Consider the following 24567-nt stretch of genomic DNA (forward strand, 5'->3'; position numbering starts at 1 on the left):
GCTGACACGTGTTTGAAGCGCCACCGGAGCCCCGGATGGTGCGTGTGAGGGCCCACGAATTAGTGGAGCGCGCCGCGCCGCTCCTGACAGACTGACAGACCCCCCCCCCTCCCCCTGAAGCCCCCTGGGTAGGTTGGGGCGCGGGGAGTTGGGGGTAGAACGAGGACGACGGTTGGCTGCGACGACCGAGGACAGTTGGGGGCCCGCAGCGACGGGAGGGGTCGTTGCTTTGCTGTAGGGCTGTGGCCGCGGTCTCTTGCCTCCGGAGGTTGGGGCCGGAGGTCGGGTCGGTATAGCCTTAGTTCCTGCTCTGCGGGTGGGTGGCAGCGGTGGAGAGAGAGAGTTGCCTCAGCTACAGGGCCTGGTACCTCGCTTCTTTCCTAGGCCGGTAGAGCCAGCGCTGCGGCTGAGGTTGAGGTGGGCGCCGAGGATGCTGCGCTCGGTCCCCGTGAGGACTGACCGGGGTGGTGGGGGTGGGGGAGGGAAAGTGGAACAGGCCGTCCTCGCAGGTTCTCGGGGTACGTGGCGCACTCTTACCCACGGGGCCTCCAGGAATTAGCGTGGTCTAGAGTGCGGGACGGGTCTCAGGTAGAGTCTGCGCCGGGAATAGTGACGATAGATTGTGTCCCGAATCCCCCCTCCACACCCCCAGGCCTTGTGCATGCGGGTAAGAGTCAAGGATGGGCCAAATCGCCCGCGTGCTCCTGTGTTGGGGGAGGGGAACTTCTTTTTCGTTCCGGACTTGGGGTTCCGTAAAAGACTTAACTGGGTGCTCTGGTGAGGCCAGAGTTCTGCCAGTGATCTTTGTGGAGCTCCCATGTTTCTGGCAGGTCAGATAGATGCTTGGATTCTTAATATCCACCTACTTTCTTGGTCCCCAGGCCTGTTTTCTAGACTTCGGCTTTTGCTGCAAGGTTTGCTTTTAGGACTGTTCTCTAGGAACCCCGGTCTGAAACTTCTCTTATTCCCTAGATTCCCTTCATTCTCTAATCAAGCACTAAAATCGATTCTAGGGATGCTAAGGTGGTAGAGATCTCGTCTTCGTTAGAATCAGAGACAGCAAGGAGGAAAGCCTATTTTTGGTACTTAAGATCCATACCTCTAGGAGCAACATTGATGGGAGCAATGGCCAGGGCTTTTTGTTTGGTTGGTTTCTGAGAGGTGACTTTAAAGGAAAAAAAATTTTCAGTTTAATGTGCATTTGGGGGACACTCTAGAAATGTGAAAGGAAATCGTTCTTTTAAAAACTGCAAGTATTTTGAGAGAAGGAATAAATTTTAAATGCTTATGATGTGCTAAGTGCTTTTCCAAATCATTTCATTTGATTTAAGAAAATTATTTTTTCTGGGAAAGTCACCTTTCTTTCATAGTAAACATTTATTTCTGATGTGTTTTTCCTAATACATATTGCTTATAAGGGACAGTTGTCAGCTATTTTTAGGATGAGTTAGAGTTCTTCTACTTGTCAGCATGGCTTCCTTAGAGCAGTGCCAGGTAGCAGACCAATATAAAATTAATATCCAAGCAGCTTTATGGTGGATATAGAAATGTCTTAAATTGCCCTCTTTCCAATATGGTGATTGGGACTCTTTTGGAATGTAGTAGAATCTCATATTTCTTAAAGCTAGCCCTGGATAGGGTATGAGTTTTTTCTATATTGTTAATCCTCTCCTTGAGGGCAAGTAGCAGGTGAGAGTATCTGACACATGGCAGTTGGGAAGGACCCAGAAATGTCAGCCTTGAGCATATATTGAACTTCTCTGTCTACACTGAAGGACAATATAGTTTTGAAAAGAAAATTGTATGTTTAATTCGTGGGTCTTTTGAATATGCTAAGCTAAGCAATTTACCATTGGTTAAGCAGGATCACTGAGTTTGTCCTCATTGAAATTTTATGCTTTAGTGATAAATTGACATTCGAGGATAACTTTATTTAAAATAAAACTCTTTAATGTGTAGAGCATTTTCATAAGTTTTTAATGTGTGAGATTAGTGTATTTTTAAAAAAACAATGCTGATTTGATTGCAGTCTGCAGAGGGTAGGTCATTTGTTCTTCAGTTACTAAAGTTTCTGCTATAGTTTGTAAAATAAATATTGAAGTTGGATAATTATTTCAGTTAAGATTCTCAAATCCTAGGTTTAGAAAGGAAAAACAGTTCTGTATCCTCAGGGTAATGGGTTCTCTGTGTTTATTTAGTTATTTACTTGTTTTTATCTAGAACTCAAGTAACTCACTTCCCTAAATTAAGTGACTCAAATGAAATAATATAAAATGCTTTTCATATTTTAAAGCAACCACAGTAAATGCCAGCAGATAGTACCCTCTGATATTCCTTGTATTTTTCAGGTGCTCATTAATTGAAAGAACATATATGTTATTGTATCTGTTAACTTTTAATCTTTTCAAGTGAAATTGATGGAAGAGAGATTCTGGCAAATGACTTTGCCATTATTTTTAGTATCTTTTCATTTGAGACAACCTTTTTGGACAAAGGTTGATATGAATGAGGCACAAATTAGTATCCAGTCCCCATTGTGCTCACGTTTCATCTTCCTCGAGTTCTAAATTTTGTTTTAGCTTTCATATACATAGTAAATGATCAGTACTTTTGTGGACTGCAGTGGAAGTTAACTGATAGAAAGGAGTAGGAGTAATTGAAATTTGATTAATAATTTTCTGAACGTCTTAGTTTTTTATATTGTGGATTCTGATAGTTGATAATGTTTTGGCAGTTTTGCTGACTTAAAAGGAAAAAGAAGAGGAGCTTTCTAATTCAAGGGCAGAGGATTTGGCTAGTTGAAGTAGTCTTCCTTCATAATCTGGTCAGGTGCTACTGCAGCAGCTGGTCTAAATTCTAATATCTCAGGTGAGCCTGTAAAGGTGTCTCTACATTCTGTTACTGCTTCAACTTTTTTGCATGTTAACCTGCACTTTTCTAGTGCTTTTGAAGACTTTCCCATAGAACCAGTATCTTGTTTAATAAATTCAAAGAGCTGACTTAATAAGTTATTAAAAATATATATGTATATATAGTTGCACACAAACACACAGATATTATGTCTACATAGGGTGTTCCAAAAGTTGTAGTATGGTTTCAAGCTACTAAAACTCCACATTCTTTTAAGCCAATATAGGAAAGGAAATCCATGTAAAAAATAAATCATCCATATTGTTATATTCTAGCTTGACCTTGAAGTAGCATCAAAATAGAGAGTATTTAGTTGGTGTTTATAATATCAAGCTACATTCCTGTGCTCAAAGGAATTTCTCAGTATAGATTTTCCTCATTAATTTTTTATAAATGTAAATTCAAGGAGTTTTTGAATCCCACCTAGCTAGTAGACTAAAGTAGTCTACTTTAAGTGACATTTACTTAATAGTTGGTAAATTCAGTTGTTCCTTTGACTAGTATAAGAAAAGAGAAAGAAGAGGGGGAAAAAATAGTACCATGAATGTAACATTTCTAGAATTTATCTCCTCACGGTATCTAAATTGATTTTATAAGTAACTATTTGACAAGGAGATTTTGGGATAGATTTGTTTAAATGTAGCCATTTTGTTGTACCCCAGTTGCCAATCCTATTGAAGTTCCTTCCTTACTCCCATTCTTTTTTTTTTTTTTTTTTTTTGGAGGGATAGTGGTAATTAACTTTATAAACAGATTGGTACCTTTCTGTTTCAAATTGACCAATTTTTACCCAGAGATCACTAATCTTCTTACGCTCCCTATGGTTTGCTTCTTTATATTTCTGAAAAAAAATTGTAAGATTATAAAATATTCATTTTGAAATCTGTCCTCATTGGATTATTTATTTTCCTTACCAGTTTATTACTGTGGTTTATATTTCTTTTGTGAGGCTGATAATTGATGCTCCTAGGTGGCTTATGCAAATAATTCCTTAATGATCTGTAATGATCTTTGAGAAGAATTTAAGGGAAAGAGCTTAATGAAAGTCTTCCAGACATTATTTATTTTTTACTCTGTCTCTCCCTCTTTACTTTCAGTTATGCACCATGCCAATTGTTGATAAGTTAAAGGAAGCTCTGAAACCTGGTCGGAAGGATTCAACAGATGATGGCGATCTGGGGAAGCTCTTGGCTTCTTCTGCAAAAAAGGTCCTTCTACAAAAGATAGAGTTTGAGCCTGCAAGCAAGAGTTTCTCTTACCAGTTGGAGTCCCTAAAGAGCAAATATGTGCTGTTGAATCCCAAAACAGAGGGTTCCAGTCGCCACAGAAATTGTGAGGAGACTCAGATCAGGAGACAGGGTAAGTAGTAAATTTGGAAACAGTATAGTTCAGAGAATGATGCATTTGAATAAGATCTCTACTTGTGTTCAGTAGAAATAATTATATAGTATTTGTTGTAGGGGAAAAAGAAGAGATAGTTAGGTTTCTCAGAATCCCTACATTGCAGGTAGGTTGTTTCCTTTCTTGTTGATCCCTTCCTCTCTCCTTTCCTCCTTCTCTCCCTTCCTCCCTCCCTCCCTCTCTCCTTTCTTCCCTTCTTCCTCCCTCCTTTCCTTCCTTTCTTCCTTCCTTCCTCCCTTTCTTCCTTCCTTCCTCCCTTCCTCCCTTTCTCTCTTCTTTTTTCCTTTTTCTTTCTTCTTCCTTCCTTTCTTTCTTCTTTCTTTATTTCTCTTTCCTTTCTTTCTCTTCTTTCTCTCCTTTCTTTCTCTCCTTTCTTTTTTTCTTTCCTTCTTTCTTTCATAGTCTAGACAAGAAGCTTCATTTCAGAGGATTTTCTTGTGACTCTCTATATGTATATCACTTATTTTCGCTTCTTACCTTTGCTTTTTCAGGCAGTGATCTTGGGTTTGAAAGCTGTAGTGATGGCATTCCAGCCCCACAGAAAGTTCTCTTCCCTATGGATAGGCTATCTTTGAAATGGGAGCGAATTTACCGAGTTGGAGCAGGTCTCCATAATCTAGGTAACACCTGCTTCTTGAACTCCACCATACAGTGTTTGACCTACACACCCCCTCTAGCCAACTACTTGCTGTCAAAGGAACACACTCGGAACTGTGAGTATTATTTTGTGACATAAAAACAACTTTTTTCTTAATTTGATTACGTGGCTACATCAAGGTCATATCGCTGCAATTATGTGTTAGGGCTTTTTTGTTTTGTTTTGTTTTTTGCAATGTGGCAATCATCCATCTGGCCAGAATCAGTATTTAGATCAATCAGACTATGTCCAGAAAATACTTTCTTTGCACAGACTGTTACTAGACTGTACATCTGAAAATCAGCATTAGAAAGATGCTTAGAGGATTAGCTCATACAGCATTTTATGGTAAATTGAGGTGTTTGAAGTGTTTTTTTCCACTTGGAAGTCAGTAATTGAGAAAGAGTTGTGCTTTTTTTTTTTTTAAGTTGACCTCTTTAAGTTTGTGCTCTGTTTATAGAATTTTGAAATACTGATCTAAGTAGGCTAAAAGTGTTGAGGGCCAACTTTGAAATGTTCATTGTAGAGCTTATGTTCTGTTTTATGGACCAGAGTTAGTTGAATGGATGAATAGATTGCTGCATTTCATTTGGAGCTTTAAGCTCTCAATATATCTGTAACTATCTGTAGTAATGAGGAGATTACTGAAAGTATCAAGCAAGATACTACATGAAGTTCTTTCAGTATGAATAGTAATTACTGTCATTATCTGTTATAACACATTAATCACATAAAGTGAAGAGATGGAGGACAAATACCCTAAATAAAATAATAAAGTATTAGTTAATGAAAAACATTTGTCCTTATTTATGGTAATAAAATACCAATTTCTCTCCCTTCAGTCCCTCTGCTACCATTAAGAAAGGCAGATAATAAGGTACCCATTATATAAGTCACGACATATAAATCATATTTCTATATTAGCCATGTTGCAAAAAAAAGAAGAAGAAAGACAAGGAAAAAAGTGAAAAACAATATACCCAAATCTGCACTGAGCTCATTAGTTCTCTCTTTGCATGTAGATAAGATTTTTCATCATGAGTTTTTTAGAAGTGTAAAATTTTCAGTGGCAGTGGAAAATTTGATTTTGGAATTGCAAGATTTAATAGCTAAATCTTTCCACAGTTGAAAATCCTTACAATATTGCTGTTCCTGTATACAATATTCTTATGGTTTTGCTTAGTTTATTTGCATTAGTTCATATAAGTCTAATCAGGTTTTTCTGAAACCATTGCCCTAGTCATTTTTTATAGGAAAATAATATTCCATCATGATCATATACCACAACCTTTTCATCATTCTCCAGTTGATAAGTATCCACTCAGTTTCCAATTTTTTTACTCCCTTGGAATATAAAACTAGTAGTGATACTGCTGGATCAAAGAATATGCACAGTTTTATAGTTCTTTGGATATAATTCCAAATTGTTCTCTACAGTGGTTGGACTGTATAGTTTAGTTCACTATTCCACTGTAGTACATCAGTATGACTATTTTTTCATATCCTTTCCAGCAGAGAACAAATCTTTTTCTAAGTTTCATCTTGAAAATAACTTTATAAACTCATTAAACTAAAAGAATCAGGACTTGATACAAATAAGAATCTTAAAAAAAAAATGCTATGGTGTAAGAGTACTAGAATCAAGATTTTCATTAGCTCTAACATATGTTTAGCATAAATAGACTTCTTTCCCTGGTGATCATTAATTCTAATCTCATAGTTGTCTTAATTCTCAGTGTTCTTGCCTTTTGTCATTTGTCTCATAAATTCTGTTAGAGATTAGTCAGCAATCTCATTTTCTCTTTGCTATCTGCAGGTCACCAAGGTGGTTTTTGTATGCTCTGTGTTATGCAGAATCACATGATTCAAGCCTTTGCGAATAGTGGCAATGCTATCAAGCCAGTCTCCTTTATCCGAGACTTGAAAAGTAAGAATCAAATAATATCAAAGATTTAGATGTAATTGTTACACTGCATACTGTAGGTAATGTGCAAGATATATAAGAAATAGGAACTATCCTAAGGAAATTTATGTTTTTGTAGGAGCAAGACTTGTTCATGTCAATTAGAAAATAACATATAATCATATAAAAGTGCTAAATACAAGCAGTAAATTGCAGCAATTTTAGAGATAAAAGAGGCTATTAGAGGTTTAGAAAAACTTAATCAGCCACATAATATTTGAATTAGAAGGTTCCTGAGAGATTATTTAGTCTAGCCTCTTTATTTTACCAATGAGGAAACTGAGACCTAGAAGGCCTAAATTACTTTCTCAAGGTCGTAGTACTAGTTAAGTATCAGAGATCAGAGTTAGATCTGAAACTTAGATCTCCTAATTTCTCTCTAGTCTGTTGTTATTTTTATTATACTATGCTGATTTCTCTTTTAACGGGGACAGAAACATAAAGGCATGGGGCATTCCTGTAGTTATAAACCCACATTCCAATCATTAGCTATGGCCATTTATCATTACTGCATACTAAGTGACCCTTTACCTCTGCCAACAGCAGTAGATAGGTTGGTTTTTAGAACAATTTGCAATGCCATAGAAAAATTGCTTTTTTTTTGAAGATTAAGTCAGTAGATTAAATATTCTTAGTTCCTATTTAGTTCTTAAGATAGCTTGTGTTTTTCTGAGGTATTAAGAATTAGCCCTTATTGAGATTTTGTACTTTTGAGTTATTAAGGAATGTTGAGGGAAACAGGGAATAGAGCAGTTTGAAAAATAAAATTTCAATCTGTTATCTAATTAACTGTTGTTTTGTTTTTTTTACTTTCCCTCTGTCTCCCTTTATAGAAATTGCTCGGCACTTCCGCTTTGGAAACCAGGAAGATGCACATGAATTTCTTCGGTACATTATTGACGCTATGCAAAAGGCCTGCTTGAATGGCTATACAAAGTATGTACTTTAGTTGAGAATTTAGAACCTGATTTCATTCTACTTCAGCCACAAATAGAGATGCATACACATTGGATTTCACCAATACTTGGAAGAGTTCCATTTCCTGAATTAACATCTCTTACATTTCTCTCTCCAGCCATAACTTCTATCATTCTATCTCTTCTTAGGATTCACTCTTCCTAAACATGTTCTTTTCCACCTCCGTCTCCTACCCCTACCTAGTCTTCTGTTACTTTCCTCTTCCCCATAATTTTTTCTTAGACTATTTCCCTTGGTTTGACTCTTTCTCTCTCCAACATTAACCCTGTAGCTAGCCACAATTTAGCCAATTTAATTCTACACTATTGTCTACTTCCCAATCCCTTGTTCTCTTATCCTGTTGCTGCTTATCTCTTGTTAAATCTTAGCTCTCTGCTTATACTTACATATTGCTGCATGGAAGTGGAAGTTACACAGTTGTGCTAACTAGGTATTTATAAATTCATATTCTACTTCGACTGGATCCTCACTGCAGCAAGGTATTCATATTTTTTCTTCCTTAATGGATTCTCTCTCTTACTCCCCACAAAAGTTTTTCTAAACCTCTCATCAAACTTCCCATATTTCTCCCATCCCCTGCTATCTCAGATAGGAACACTAGCCTTTTACTTTATTGAGAAAATTGAAGCCATTCAACATTAGCTCTTTCTTTTCCCTTTCTCTTCAGCTAAAGCCCCTTGATATCATTTCCTATTTTCTCTTTTCTCTCAATTTTTAACAGTATGGTGAGCCGTCTCATTATTAAGGCAAATTCCTCCATATATACTCTTTTTTTTTTTTTTTAATAAGGGTTTTTATTTTTTAAAACATATGCATGGACAATTCTTCAACATTAGCCTTTGCAAAACCTTGTGTTCCGTTTTTCTCCCCCTTCCCCTATGCCCTTTTCTAGATGGCAATCTAAAATATATGTTAAATCCAATATCCATATATGTACTCTTGATGCTGTCCCCTCACATCTTCCTCCAGAAAATTGTAAATTTACCATCCCCTTCTCTGTAATCCTTAGTTTTTCCCTCTCTGCTGGTTCTTTCTATATTGCCTTCATAATAGCTGTCTTCATCCTTTAAAAAACTTTTTTACTGGACCCCTACCATCCCCACTATTTCTCCTGTCTTTCTTAGCCAAAGTCCTAGAAAAAATTGCATTCTAATGTATCTACTTCCTCTCCTCTCAAACTCAGCCCTTTTCAGTCTGACTTTCAACCAAATTGCTCAACTGAAATTGTTCCTCCTAATCTATTTAATTGCTAATTCTAATGTCATTTATTCAGTTATTCAGGACTATTGACTACACTTCTTCCCTCTGAAGCTACCATGTATTTAGCTATTTTAAAATTTATTCTATTTAATTATTTTTATATTTATTCTGTGTCTTTGTCTTCCCCATTAGTATAATATCTGGCACAAAGTAGTAGATATTTAGCAAGTAGATTATTATTGATTGATTACTTTAAAATATAAATTGGTATTATTCAGAAAAGTGTTTTTGCAGTCAGCATCTTTATTATATATTTCAGTCATTTTATAGTCACATTCAGTCTATTACTATAGACTGCAGTCATTTTATATTTCTCAGATGGTTTGAAACCTAAATCCAGAAGATCTGTAATATACTACAAAGAAAGACACATCTTTATCTCTGCTGGGGCAACCATTGTTCAGTACTTACCTTGTAGAGCCAAAGAATTAGGGAAATTGTTATTCATGGAGTTTCCAAGATGAAGGAAATTTATCTCTGAAGCCTGATTCAGAGAAAAATCTTTTAACACATGATACTGTTTTGAAATCTGGATTTACCAATTATATTTCCCACCCAGTTTTCTACTTGTTGGTGATTCATTGTTTTGAGCCCCTTCTAATTGTTTTGTAATTAATAAGACTCTTGAGTTCCTGCTCTTGAGTTGTTATAGGGAAAAAACTATGAAAAGGCTTATGTGAAAGAACTTCATATCAATGGAAAATTGGGGTCAGAAACCTGATGTTCAAATGGTATAACTTTGTTCTTGGATGATATAACTTGTTCATTTTTACTTAAATACTTCTAGCAATGTAAAATTAATAATTATGATTTCTGTGCCATATGGGTCATGTGTGCAAAAAAAAAGGAAAAAAATTATTTAAAAGCATAATCCTGGGGATACATAGATATTTTTGGTTAACAAATTAGCTATCTTTTCTAGAGTGAGTTTAGAGAGGGACTAAGTTAAAGGCCTTAAGAGTATCCTACCCTGTTAGGATTCTTACAAAATGCTTGTTTAATTTTAGCATTGTGCTAAGCAGTTCTCTAGTTCAGAGTTCACACCTTTCACACCTTTAAGAGTTCACACTTTTAAGAGAGCTTATATATAAGAGGAGGAGATTCACAAGTCACAGCTCCCACAGTCCCACTCTCAGAGGAGGAGTCAACCTTTGAGTTCACACCTTTAAGAGATCATATATAAGGAACTCCCAGAAACCAACTAGAGACTTTTTTGGGAGATTCGCAAGTCAGGATTCAGAGAAAGAGCTAGAGGCTGAAGCTGGAAGAGACAAAAGACTAGCAGCAAGAGCTCTTGGAACCAAGGAGAGAGAGAGGCCTCTAAGAAAGTTAACCAGGCTATTTTGGAAGTGACAATAAAGGATCTGAACTTTTAACAGCTGACTGCATTTGAGGTGATTATTACACAGAACCAAAACTAAGGCTGCCTCCAGAAGTCCCCCAAGAAATCAGCTCGCAGAGAACATTTAAAAAAAGAGAACATTACACTATTCTAATAACACTCATGTATATTATATTCAATCAATAGACATTTATTAAGCATCTATTATGTGTCAGACACTATGCTAAACACTGAATAGATATGAAAACATGAGTAAAGACACTGAATAAAGGAGATAATCAAATAGGGAGACAAAACAAAAAGAAACTGGAAAACTATATGTTCATATGTAAGAGAGTACAGCATAGTGGATAGAAAGCTAGTGCTGAATTGGAAAAAATAGAAGTCATGTTTTACCTCTCAGATGCATTAGCTTGGTGATTCTGTACAAGTTAATTAACCTCTCAGTGCCCTGAACATTTCTCATTTTTAAAGTTGTAAAATAGTTGCTGATATGCATTGATCAAGTTTTCCTCATTGAGAGTTTTTTGAACCAAAAAAAAAAAAAATCACAAATTGAGAATTTGCTATACTCTGCCCCCCCTCCAAAAAAATCACAAATCCATTTTAAAATTAAAAGTCCCTAAATACCTTAAATATTTGTGACAACAAAATCCAATTGCTTTTTTTGTGAAGGTAATCTGAGCAATAATTCATTTAAGTATGGGAAAGTGTAAGTATCAAGTAGAAATTTCACATTATACTCTTGCATGAAAAGCAATGTTTTAGAAGTTAGAATGTTTTACTTTAATGAAGTGAGATGACCTGGTTTGTCATACATTCTCTTCTCTTGTCATGAGAATACTTTAAAAGATGTAAGATGGTTTACCTCCAATGCAAGTTCTAGCTGTTTTGTAGAAGTTAGATGTTTTCTAGTTAAATACTGAGCTTGAGGTTTCCTATCATCAATGGGTCATGTCATATTCCGTTGATGCTTCTTTTACAGATTGGATCGTCAGACACAGGCAACTACTTTAGTCCATCAGATTTTTGGAGGTTATCTCAGATCTCGTGGTAAGTAATCGCTCTTGTTGGAAGTTGTAGTAGTAACCAAAATAAACCAAAGAACTCCTAGTGTTTCTTAACATTTCTTAAGACAATATAAATCATGAAACCTTAGCTGGAGGACAATGTCTCCCCAGGTTGTCTTATTTATCAACAGTATAGAAAGCTATTGGTTGTTTGAGAGAGAAATTCCATTACCCTCCTAAGGCACTCTGTTGAGCTGGGTTGCTTTTGGTTGGTTCCCTCTTTTTGTTTTTGAATTATATTAAGTTTCAAAAGCTAGTATTATCATAATGTCCTGCTAATATTGTCATAGTTTTGAAAGATTAAAAAAAAAGCTTGAAAAATCATAAACCTTGGGGGAAAATGAGAAAGAATCTGCAGCAGTTACAGTTAGCTACATTGCTACTTGACTAATTACTCTATGCTCTTTGTTTTATTACAGTTAAATGTTCAGTATGTAAGAGCGTCTCTGATACCTATGACCCCTATTTGGATGTTGCACTGGAGATCAGGGTACAAAATGATAATTTTGTCACTTATTTGACTGGGTTGGCAAAGTGGGAATTTTAATTAAAAAAAAAAGAATTAGATGGGAAGTAAGAAATGTTTTGCTTTGGTGGGCATGTTTATTGACAGCTTTTCACAAATATTTTGGAAACATTAAGTTTTTCTTTTAAGAAGAACATTCTTTTCTGTATTCACAACTTTTGTGTTATAGAAGAGTCATTAACCAATTTTCAGTAATTTAGAGCAAACCTGAAGCCTTTAAAAAGAAAAATACTTGATAGTACTCTTGACAATCCCATTAGCTAACTTGTGTGTCCCATTAGCGTGTGTGTGTGTGTGTGTGTGTGTGTGAAAGAGAGAGAAATCATTAGAGTTGTGTGACAGTGGAATCTGAAGTGATTAAGGAAAAAAAAGGTTTTCGTGTCTGAGCTTACATTTATTAAACAGTGAATGCAGTTGTATAATGAACTAGGACCAGGCTTTCCTCTTCTTGCCACTGGACCCAAATATAGGAGGAAACCTATTTCTTGATACTTTAAAAACAATCAAATAAGATCAGTTAACCCAAATATAGGAGGAAACCTATTTCTTGATACTTTAAAAACAATCAAATAAGATCAGTTAAGTAAAAGAAAATAATTGGATAAAAACCAGGATACAAAATTAGGTAATTTGATTTTTCATTGAAGGAAGAGTAAGGACTTTTCAAATTGGGAGGGAAACAGCAAACAGGTACAATTCTCTAAAATCAGAAAAAGAGGTTTCACTCTACCATCCTCTCTCCCCCTACCCTCCTCAAGACAGGATCTAATCAAAGGAATATGGAAACAGTAACTGATTAACTTAACACAGAGCTGGTTTTCAGATGATACATAGGGGTTGTTTGAGATTTGAGCGCAAGTCCTTGCATTAATCTCTAGATCTGACTGGTTTTCTGGTTGGCATAATCTAGATCCTCGCTTAAGCATGCCCTTTGTTAAACATCTCTAAGTAGCAGGTAGAGATGGCTTAGAGCAGCCCAGCCAAACAGGAATAGGTTCAAAAGTTTTCTCCCAATTCCCATAATCAAGTAGTTTTCTCAGAAGACAGATTTTGGCCTACATGCAATAGAAAGAGAACTGAGGTAGATCCAAAATTGAGCCACAAGGTGGAGTGAGTGTGATTGTTAGACTGGAATTTCAAAACTCATATTCTCATATAGCATGAATGTTTGCTTAACTCAAAATAAAAAAAAAATTAGTTTTGGTATTTCTTTTATATATGTTTCATTTTCTTTCTTCTGCTATCTTACCTTGCATTTGTCTCTTACAGCAAGCTGCAAATATTGTACGCGCCTTGGAGCTATTTGTAAAACCAGATGTCTTGAGTGGAGAAAATGCTTACATGTGTGCAAAGTAAATCAACTTTTGTTTCTTTCTCTAGAGTATTTTTAGAATTTGTTATCTCTCCTGGATATTTTCTATTGCTGTAATATTCTTTAAATACTATTTGCCAAGATAGTTTTCCTCACCAAAATCACTTATTTTTCTATGAAGGATATATACTATCCTTTTCTCCCTCTTTGTTGGATATGTAGATAATTATACATTTTTTTATGGGTAGAAAAATAGTCATATAGACTAGTGATAATTGATTTTCTCTTGGTTATCTTTTTTCAGTTTCAAAATGCCCAATATTTTTTCTATTTCTTTGGTGTTATTCCCAACTTCACATGCCAGTTTATAGTCTTAGAAAATTACGAAGAATACTGAGAGTTTTATTGATTTGCACAGAGCTTGCTGGCTTTGAGACTCGCTCTCCATTATGTCAGGCTGCACAGAAGGGAGTAGGTAGAGGGAGATAAGTAAGGATTTTACCTTTCAGTTTTAAATATCAGGGGAATGGAAGAAAGGGAGTTCATCAGTTTTGGATTGTTAGGAAATATAATTTAGGATCCTGGATGATTGGCCATGATTTCTTATAGAGAGGTGGAGGAGAAAAGTAGGAAATTCCTATCTTCTGGGCTTAATTCTTGACTTCTTGACCTCTAGGCTACAGTGGAAGCTAAGTGTCAATCTTCCCACCCTCCCCAAGGAACTGCTATCTGTACCCTAAGACTTCTGGGACCAAATATAAACTCCAATGTTTGTTACTTAAGGCTGTTTGTAAACTGGGCCCCTTTCTAATTTCTAGTTTTATATCTTAATTTCCTGCATATTCTATGATTCAGCTATGATGACCTGCTTATAGTTCTTTAAACAGCACTCCATCTCTCATTCCTGAAGCTGTGTCCCCTCATTTCCCTGGTTTCTTTCCAAAGTCCCCTCTTATCCCACCTTTTTCAGGAGGCCTTTCCCAGTCTTGCCACCCCTCCCTACCACCACTACAACCCTTCCCCATTTGTGTCTCCCACTTTCCCCAACAGTGACTTCTCATTTTATCTGCTCTTTATCTTAATATGTATAGTTTACGTATTATCTACCTTATTAGACTATTTGCCCTTTGAGAAGCAAGATATGTATTTTCCCATTCTTTGTATTCCCGGTGCTTAGCATGGCATCTTTTATATATAAAGTGCTTAATAAATCTTTGTCAACTGAATAACCCTATACAGATCATGTTAGCTATGGTATCCCAGCTTCCAGCTCATTATCTTCTTTTTCTTAAGGACTCACTATCTTGTTTTCCTTCTTAATTCCTGCATTTATATGAAGAGATTGTAATATTTATGCTGATGTTCCCTTAAACTCCCTAAACTAATATTTCATTCGTCCCAATCCATAATTTAGTTTAGCAGGTAATTTTATTGATTAAAAACTTTTTTCTGTAGCTGATAATCTATCCTTCCATCTTTCCCCAAACCTTACACCTGAGGATCTCTCTGAGTCTTCTACTCCTTAGTACTTTCTCAGGCCATTACTCCTACTATGATTTGCCTTTCTTTTCTATTCTCTATAGTTAACCAGTTGGATTCCAGACTTTTTTTTTTTTTAACTAAAAATTGCTTGCTTGTTAGTTTTTCCTCTTGTCAAATCTGGACCCTATATTATTCTATGTCTGGGCTCTTGTCTAAACCTGGAAGAAGTCATGAACTTTTGCCAACTATACTATACATTTACATTAAGTGAGACCTCACTGTAACAGGAGAATTTTTATATTTCTGTGCAGTTTATTCCATAACTTAATACCCATTCTAAATCTCTCCTTAAGCCTTCCTCATTGAACCATAACCTTTCAACCCCCACCTCATCTTCTTGCATGAAGATGTAACCCTCAACTATTATCCATAAACTTTCTTCTTCTCTTTATCAATTCCTTTTATTATCACTCATCTTCCCTCATCTCTAGTCTTCTTGCCAAGACCAACCTACATATATTTGCCCTTGCTTCCATCCCATCTGTCTTCTTTATCAGATTGCCTCCCTACTCATCATTTCCCTGTCTTCTGATTCCTTCTCTACTGCCTTGTAACAGATCAAGTCACCTACATGGATGGGGGTAAGGAGGAATCCTTTAGAATCTGCTGATTTAATCTTCATCTTCTTGATCTGTTTTATATTTGATATTGATCATCTTTCCATTCTGGGTGTGTTCTAGGTGACCTCATTAGTTTTCATAGGCTTAATTATCACTTCTATGTGGATGACTCATAGATTTATATTTTGATTTATATATTGAGCTCCATTCTCTTGCTTTTTGCTTCAGTAATGCATCACCAGCTACTTACTGGACATTGCAAACTGTATGTTAATAACTCACACTTTACATAGCCAAACTAACCTCATCCATCCAGATTCACCCTTCTTCCAAACTTCTAATTTCCCAGAATCATAATGGAGATGTCCTCTATTTTTTATTCTCACTCATCCCTTATATCCAATCAATTACTAAATCCCACTTTTTCTATCTTTGCCACATGGCTTATATTTCACTTTCTGTTTTTACTCATACTGCTACTACCTCAATTGAAGAATTCATCATCTCTTGCCAAGGCACTTACAATGATCTCCTAATTGGTTTCCTTGCTGTAAGTCCATCTTGTCCACTTCAGTTCATCTTCTGCACTGCTGTTCATCTAAAGAAAAAGTGATTTTCTTTAACATGTATCAGATCCCATAACTTTCTTAATTAGTAAACTTAAATGGAATAGGAGCAGTTAGGTGTTGCAGTGGATAAAGTGCCTGCCTTGGAGTCAGAAACACTCCTTTTCCTGAGTTTAAATTTGACATGAGACAATTATTAGCCTTGTGATCTAAAGCAAGTCACTTAATTCTGTTTGTCTTCATTTCCTCATCTTTAAAGTGAGCTGAAGAAAGAAATGGAAACTCCAGTATCTATACCAAGAAAACCTTAACTAGGATTACAGAAAGTCAGACATGACTGAAAAATGACTGAACAACAACAGAATTAAATGATTCCCTGTTGCCTCTGATCAAAAATATAAATTCCTTTATTTGGCTTTTAAAGACCTTTACAACCTGGTCCAAATGATCCTTCCTGTTATGTTACATATTATATGTTACTTCCTTTCCCATACTCTTTACAAGCTCACTTTACTTTTTTGGTAGTGAGGTAGGGGACAGTGAATATGAAATGTTGCATATATAACATCAGATGTTTTGCTTTATTTTTTCTTTGTTACAAAGAATAAAGTGGGATTAGATGGAGAAGCTATGTATCTAGAAATGACAGTGAAACATAAATAGCAATAATAAAACTTTATAAGTGTGAAAGGTTAAACTCCATAGTTTGCACTATTTAATAAATAACATCAAGTTCTTTATGTGATGATAAACTGTCCAAAAGCAAGGGATGACTTTGTGATGATTTACTCTTTGTTAGAAAAACATTTTATATCCTCTTATGCATCACTCCCAAATCATATAGATGAGAGAATAATTCTTCCTAAAATACAAGCTATTATATTTTTTAATCTGTTTTCCCTATAGATGCAAGAAAAAAGTGCCAGCCAGTAAGCGCTTCACAATTCATAGGACATCCAATGTCTTAACTCTTTCCCTAAAGCGTTTTGCAAATTTCAGTGGGGGTAAGATCACCAAGGTGAGTTTCCTATCAAGAATTATTCAGTAAACACTAGAGCTTTGGAAGCTCTACTAGGTACCAGCCAGATATTATGATTTTAAATAAATATGTAGTAAAATTATCTTTATGTAATTATTAAGTTCCTGGTTGTATAGCTAGCTGATTCAGTAGAGAGAGTGCTGGGTCTGGAATTAGACTCATCTTCCTGAGTTCAAATCTGATCTTGGACATTAACTGTCTGATCCTGGGCAAGTTACTTTAACCTTGTTTTCTCATCTGTAAAATGAATGGAAGAAGGAAATGGCTGACCATTTCAGTACCTTTGACAAGAAAACGCCAAATGGGCTAATCAAGAGATGGCTATGACTGAACAAAAGCAAATTCTGGTTTCTAAATGAAAATGAAGTTTTGAATTATTTTTATTTTTATTTTTGTGTTTTGAAATTCAGTTAAAAAATCAGTATGTTTCATGTATTATTATTTAGAGAATATTCTAAGCAAAATTGTCAATTTTTATTGGTCTCCATTTTTCAACTTGTTCTGCAGAAAAAAATTTTTGTGGAATGACCTTAGTCCTGATCCATTCTATAAAAGTAGTACTTAGTGGAGGAAGTAGATATATTCATCTATATATTTTAATTTAAATAGATTACTTTAGTTATTGTCTCATTCATCTTTACAATGTGTTTATGGAATAATAGAAGGAAAAAATATATTCCCGTTTTATTTATGGGAAAAGAAGTGATGAGAACTGTTCCTTTATAACAGGACTAGGAATAACTATTGAGTTGTTATCCATAAAATATTTTTGTTATGACAAGGATGAAACAAAATTGACCTTTTATCTTGACATGAATTTTAAATTGTTTTCTTTTATAATAGGATGTAGGATATCCAGAATTTCTCAATATACGACCATACATGTCACAAAGTAATGGTGACCCTATCATGTATGGATTATATGCTGTACTCGTCCATTCAGGCTATAGCTGCCATGCTGGACATTATTACTGTTATGTGAAGGTAAGTGTCTTTTTTTTTCTTTTCTTTTTTTTTTTAAGTATAGTCAGTTTAGTTGGTAATAGATTCTTGATAAATCTTGATTTTTTTTTTTTTTTTTTTTTTAGTGCAAGGGTACCAGTCTTTAGAGGTTATGTAAGCCCTGCTTTATAGAATCTTGTCTTAGAGAAAATAGGGCATTTATAACCCCACTTAGAACATAAGGGAAGCAAGAATCTCCTTTAAAAAAATTATTAACACCTATACTATTGTGAGATAAGGAGAAAGAATGGGGAAATAGCTGTTATAATTCCTTGGGCTATAAATGGCTTTGCCTGATAAATGTACAGAAGAATCTTAGCTAAAGGAATGCATTTACTTATGGTAGAAGATATAGAGATCAGCCTTTCATATCTCTAGAACTATCCCAAGGAGTGATGGGATGTGAAAGAATTAGAAATTGTTGTCAAACTTTTTAGGGTTACCATTTGAGGCCTGCCTCTTTAAATTATTAATATATTCTGAGCACTTAAGTTATATAACATATTAGAAATTACAAATAGTAGTTTTTATTACTCAGAACAGAAAAGGGAATCTTCAACACCTTTAGTGATCTTTTCCTCTTTTTTTAATTTGTTCCTTTAGGCTAGTAATGGGCAGTGGTACCAAATGAATGATTCTTTGGTCCATTCTAGTAATATCAAAGTGGTCCTCAACCAGCAGGCCTATGTTCTATTCTATCTCAGGTAAGTCCTTTGATGTCTGCCTTTAGAACTTTCGTTTGTCTGTCTAGATCCTTTCATTGGAAATAAATTAGAAATTCTCAGAGGAAGGCAGATGTTTTAACAGAAAATTTCATTTGTAAATCTCTAAAAGCATGCAATTTCAAACTGACCTCAGGAGTCCTAACATAGATCCCAGACGTGGAACATCTGGGTGCCAGTTTAGTGGAATGTTAGTTTTAGTTTGGCTTAGAACTTCAAGGGCCATTTCCAAATGTATATACCTGAAAACTTTTCTGTCTTCTAGGAATATCCACTGAAGTTAAGGCTATGTCAGAATATACCCTTTCAAAAATAAGCTAGCTCATTTCTGAGCTTAAACAAAAACAACACCTAGATTAGAGAATGAAAGAGTGTTTGCTCTATGGCATTTTAACCTTTGAATTCTGAAATAACCCAGCTTCTTTTGTGCTTCCTGTCTTTAAGGGTTTTGGTGCCTGTAAGTACCTTCCCAGAGAAGGACACAGCTAAAAAAAATTGGTGGTGATTTGAAATCCTTAGCATCTAAACTTAGGATGCAAGAGGAGTTATATCATGTGGGTTTTCTTACTCCATAGGTGATTACCAGTAAGTCTCTGGAATCCAGGATCAATAATCAATCACTTGCTACCGAGTTAAAATGAAGCATTTTAGAATTATGTTAACTACTTTGGAACTTACCCAGTCAGAAAGCTATCACCTGAAAAGGGTCTTTATGCTCTGTGTTCAGTTAGACTTATATCTGAAAATGAACAAAGTCACATTGGTTTATAGGACAAGATAAGATTTATCTAGTGATTCTTTTCTCTTTGCCAGGCATTTAGCTTTATTTCTTGCCATGGTCCTTTTGCTTAGTTGTCATCTATTGTCATCCGTTTTGTTTACTGTCTTTTCAACTTTATTACTAACTTCTTTCTCTTCCCAGAATTCCAGGTTCTAAGAAAAGTCCTGAGGGCCCCATTGCAAAAACTGCCTCTGTCCTTCCTAGCCGAGCAAACAGTGTGGTTCCTGAACACATCAAGAAAAATATTAATAATGGTGTTGTCTCCTCGCCACTAATTGGAAAGGTAAGTAATTTGTAAAACATCAAGATACCTCCTTGCAAGGAACAAGAGTAATCTGTATCAGTGTTTGTATAATTAAGTGTCAAGTCATTATTTGGGAAAAAGAAATCTATTACAGATGATTATGATCTGGCCATTCCTGTGCTATTGGGAACTTAGTGGAGAGTAAAATAACTTTCAAGAAACTTGTAAGCTTCTACTCTGTTCTTGTGTGGGCTGGCAATATAAGTTGAATAAGGGAAGGAGTAAAAAGTGAATGTTGAGTGAGCCAAAAACTGCACAATAGGCTTTGTTTCTTCTGTCTCCAGAGAAGGTCAGTCCATAAGTTTGAAAAATATATTAGCTCATCTCCTTAGGAGATAAAAAGATAGTAAAATGAAATGGAATCAAGTCTTCTTTACATGATTTGGCTATATAAGGAAAGTTTCTTTGTTAAAATTTTCTACAATAAGAAAAACTTTTTTTAGCGTGATAGTGTTTTTTTGCCTTACTTAGTGTCTTGCTTGTTGGTTCTTTTGTTTACTTTGGAGTCCTTCAACTGTGCCTTCTTCTTGGACTTCCTTTAGAAATTGGACTTGGTATCAATGAAAAAACAGCATACAGCAGAAGAAAATGGTGTCCCAGTTTCCAGAAATAGCTTTATGATAGGGTCTAAATCACAGAATGGAAATGTTCAACTAAAGCTGCCCTTGGGGTCCCTGTCCCCAAAACTTTCAGCAAAACCCATTCATGGACCTGTCATACTGGATAAACTGGGGAAAAAAGTCAAGAAGCCTCTCTCCCTGCAACACCTTTCTCCATCACTAAAAGTATCTCACGGGTTAAATGGCACCAGCAGCTTAAGTAGCACTAAACTTGAGAGCCGTAGACAAGGCTCATGGGAGAACAAGAATGCTGTGCTAGCTACCTCACCTAAGCTCCTGCCTGAAGTGACTGTCAATGGCCACGGGCCAAAGGGTAATGGTGAGTGTTCAGATCCCAAGAGGAAGGATTCCATCAGTTCCAGCCCTGAGTATTCTGCCAGTAGTGAGACAGCCAGGGGACCCGAGACCCCGAAGAATGGAGTTGGCTGTTTCTGTACTTCTCAGGAAACAGACTATTCTGCTGGTGAGCGTACCAAAGAGCCACCTGGTGGAGAGGATTCTAAGATGGTGAAGTTAAAGTCCCCTGTTCTGACCAATACTGCCACTGAGCCTACAAGCATCATGTCCCCCCCACCAGCCAAAAAACTGGCCCTTTCTTCCAAGAAGGTGGGTATGTGAGGTCTCATTCCCTGCATGTGATCCATGGGGCTAGAGAGGCAGGTTTGATTTGCTTTTCGACCTTAGAATTTTAGAATGACTATGCATTAGAAGAAAAACTATAAGGGTTTGATCCTCAATTTAGAAAAATGAATTTTATTTTTGTTCTCCTTAATTTTGAGCTACGATTGTAGTAGCAGGGGATGGGAACAGTAGAGATCACAGATTTTAAGGAAGCCTTCAGCTTCTCTCTTATATTAGCTTATAGATACTTAATGTTCTAATTTTTTTGGCTGATCGGTATGGCACTGAACAAATACACTAATTTAGATAGAATTGACTTTTTTATTATATTAGCTCTATCCTTGACAATTTATATTTTTCCATTTGTTTAGATCTGAATTTATTTGTATGAAAAATGTTTTGTAATTGTGTTCATATAATTCTTGGATTTGTTTGGGTACATATTGTTAATGAAGGTAAAATTCATCCCGAGAATTCTATGAAAATAGAAAGTAACTGTTTCCTTATGGGATGATAGATGGATGCATAAGCTAAACCCCAATTTCTTATTCCTAAAACTTAGGGTGAATATCAGTAGAAATCAGTTAGGGTTTTTTGCTCAGATGGGTGTCCTTTCCTCTGAATTTAGAGTATTGGGTATGGTGGAGTTTGACAGGGAAACAGCAGCATGGTAAATGGCAGCAATCTCCTTCGTGGGGCATAAGGAAAGAATGAGAAGATAGTGACAGTTATGCTGATATTTCTGTTGAAATTTCCTTCTTTTTTTCCTTTTTGTTTCTAACCAAAAACACTTCTGATTCTTCTTCTATCATTTCTCACCCTTTACCTTCTTCGTTTGTTTTTTATTTTCTCTTCCTGCCCATCCCAACCTTTCCTCTTTCTGGGCTCTTCTTTCCCCTCATTTTTATTTTATTTTTTCCTCTTCACTCACGGAAACCTTTTTTAGACCACCAAGTTTTTATTTATGTCGATAACTACAGGCCAGCACCCTACGGAGGGCGACCGGCAATGACCTCCATTCACCTCCCCATTCATCATTCGCTGACCACACCTACCCCACGAAAATCACCCACCCTGCCTCCGCCTCTTCTTGGCCTGTCAGTAAAATCAGGTAAGTTGTATAACACACAACTCTAGTCATAGGGTTGGCCGTCTATTCTAATCTGGGCTAAAGGAAGTCCTATGAAGGATGTTGTATTATTAGATATTGAAGTGAGAATGATTAATGACCAAACAAGGGATGGTAAAAATGACAGTAATACATGTTCCTCATTGTTTCTTTTTTTTACCTATTAGAAATTTGAGAGAGGATCCTTCCTTGGTAAAAGAAAAGCTGAATTTCCACAGCTTGTTTTCATCGTTCTTATTTTTCTGAGACTGTGTTCCATATGATATATGATAGTAGACATAAATATATGTTCTCCGAACTATATACTAAGACTTATCCGAGTAATCTTGTTACACCTTGAAAAAGGAAAAGAAGATCCAAAATAAAGGTGATGTAAAACAAAAGATAGCAATAAGAATGAGGGCCTCATTTCAAAAACTGTTTCCACCCTTCCTACCCAAACAATGTAGTTCCAGAGCATTTCAAGAAAAATATTGAAATTGGTGCTGTCCCCTCTCCACTAATTGGAAAGGTACGTTGATATATGGATGTCAGAGCCCAAATCAGAAAATCTGGGAGTATGAGCTCTATGCAGTTTGCTTTTTCCATTTGTCTTATACCATCTGATATTTTGAATTGTGAAATTACTCTGCTTCTTTTGAAGTTTCTGTTTTTTTGTTTTTTTTTTAAGGGTAGAACTTAGGATTTATACATTAAGGAAAGAAAAAAGAAATTAGAATTATAATTCTATTCTAGATTCTAGAATCCTTTTCTAGATTCTAGAATTCTATTCTAGAATTGTAAAGGATCTATTAAAAAAAATGAAAAGTCCCTGGAGACTTTGATTTAGGAAGAAAGAAAGGATAAGGTTAGGATACTTAATTTAACACATTTGTTCTATTAATCATTGTTGTTTCCTCTTCTATCTATATCTTAGTTACAATGCTTGAAATATGTAGTAGATTGAGATTGAACCTCATCCTTCAGGAAGGACGTTTGGAATTTTGAATAGGCACTTATTTTCTACCTTTTCTTGTTGGCACAAAAAGAAAATTCTTTAGGAATATGACCAGAAACTTTAATGATTTTGTTTTGAATTGGGTTTACTTTAGTAATTTTACCGAAACTGCTTAAGTCCATTATTTAGACAACTTATTACCCTGTTTAAGTAAAGAAAGATAGTAGGAAATATTTGGACCTTTTACTTGACTTTCTTATCCAATTCCTTTTTTCATTTGTGTACCCTGATAATTTTGGGGCTGGGAATTGGAGCCTAATTTTAGGCACTCAACTGTTTTCAAGATTTCTAGATTGGGGGTGATCTACATTCATGTTCGAATTCTGATAGCATTTGAATTGGAAAAAAACATTTCAGAATTTTCAGAAATTTTTGAGGGCCATAAAACTATGTAAGTAAAATAAAATATTTGATAGAAAATTTTGTGAAAATAAATTAAATTTCAGCTGCTACAATGACATACTTTCTTAAATGCATTTATACATCTCAAAAGTAATCTGTATTAACCCTCTTAAGGAGAAACTGTGCTTAAGATATATGGTTAAATTGTTTGAGCTTAAAATTTTAGCAAAGATGAGTTCAACTTGGGACTGTTGGAACTAATTTTTCATATGCCTGCCTTTCTGTTTTTTAGGGCTGTTTCACCTCCCAAATCATCAATTTCTTTGAAGTCTTCCTTCAATTCCTATTCAATCAAAGCTTCACCACTCCTCTCCAGCTTTAGGCCTTCAGGGATGACCGAACCACATAACTGCTCCTTTGTCTCTAATCCCCTGCCTCAGGTAAATGGGAACATCATGTTCCCTTCTCACCAGCAGCAGGGGACCAGTAATATCCCTCAAAGCTTCTCTGAAAAGAGAAGGAAAAAGCATGTAAGTGAAGATAGATCATACAGAAATCCAGAAGAAGAAATCTCACAGGAAAATGGAGAGGCAGCAGCTGACTTTTCTCATGTAAAGAAAAAGAAGAAGAGGAAGCATACAGAAGAAAGTCATAGATCTTGGACAGAAGTTGCTACATCTCTTACACAGGAAGAACAAACACAGAGATCGATTTGGAATAGAGGGTTAGGAAGGAAGTATGAGTTAGATGTGGCTGTTGATAGGCTGGAGGAAGAGAAAAATCAAGAGATGAATCATATAGGAGTTGTGACTGATGCCCATTTTTGCAAAAAGAAAAAGGAGAAAAAAAGAAAGAGAATGGAAGAATGTAATGAGGAACATTGTCACTATCAGAAACCATCTTTGGACAGGTGAGCATAGGGATAAAAGGATGTCAGATATCA

General features: G+C 35.8%; 1 protein-coding gene across 1 annotated transcript in view; it reads left to right on the forward strand.

The window, feature by feature from the left end:
* The window catches only part of USP36 (ubiquitin specific peptidase 36), a 37733-nt gene continuing 13166 nt past the window's right edge, over positions 1-24567 (forward strand). Inside the window, exons 1-15 of the mRNA XM_051995472.1 lie at positions 1-128; positions 4008-4269; positions 4803-5024; positions 6765-6875; positions 7745-7847; positions 11477-11544; positions 11981-12051; positions 13357-13439; positions 16974-17085; positions 17950-18090; positions 18712-18812; positions 19753-19894; positions 20458-21141; positions 22137-22267; positions 23917-24534. Coding sequence (XP_051851432.1) covers positions 4017-4269; positions 4803-5024; positions 6765-6875; positions 7745-7847; positions 11477-11544; positions 11981-12051; positions 13357-13439; positions 16974-17085; positions 17950-18090; positions 18712-18812; positions 19753-19894; positions 20458-21141; positions 22137-22267; positions 23917-24534 — 2840 coding nt within the window. The 5' untranslated portion in view covers positions 1-128; positions 4008-4016. The remainder of the gene's footprint in view (positions 129-4007; positions 4270-4802; positions 5025-6764; positions 6876-7744; positions 7848-11476; positions 11545-11980; positions 12052-13356; positions 13440-16973; positions 17086-17949; positions 18091-18711; positions 18813-19752; positions 19895-20457; positions 21142-22136; positions 22268-23916; positions 24535-24567) is intronic.

Source organism: Antechinus flavipes, chromosome 4 (assembly GCF_016432865.1).
Source record: "Antechinus flavipes isolate AdamAnt ecotype Samford, QLD, Australia chromosome 4, AdamAnt_v2, whole genome shotgun sequence".
In the NCBI taxonomy this organism is placed as follows: domain Eukaryota; kingdom Metazoa; phylum Chordata; class Mammalia; order Dasyuromorphia; family Dasyuridae; genus Antechinus; species Antechinus flavipes.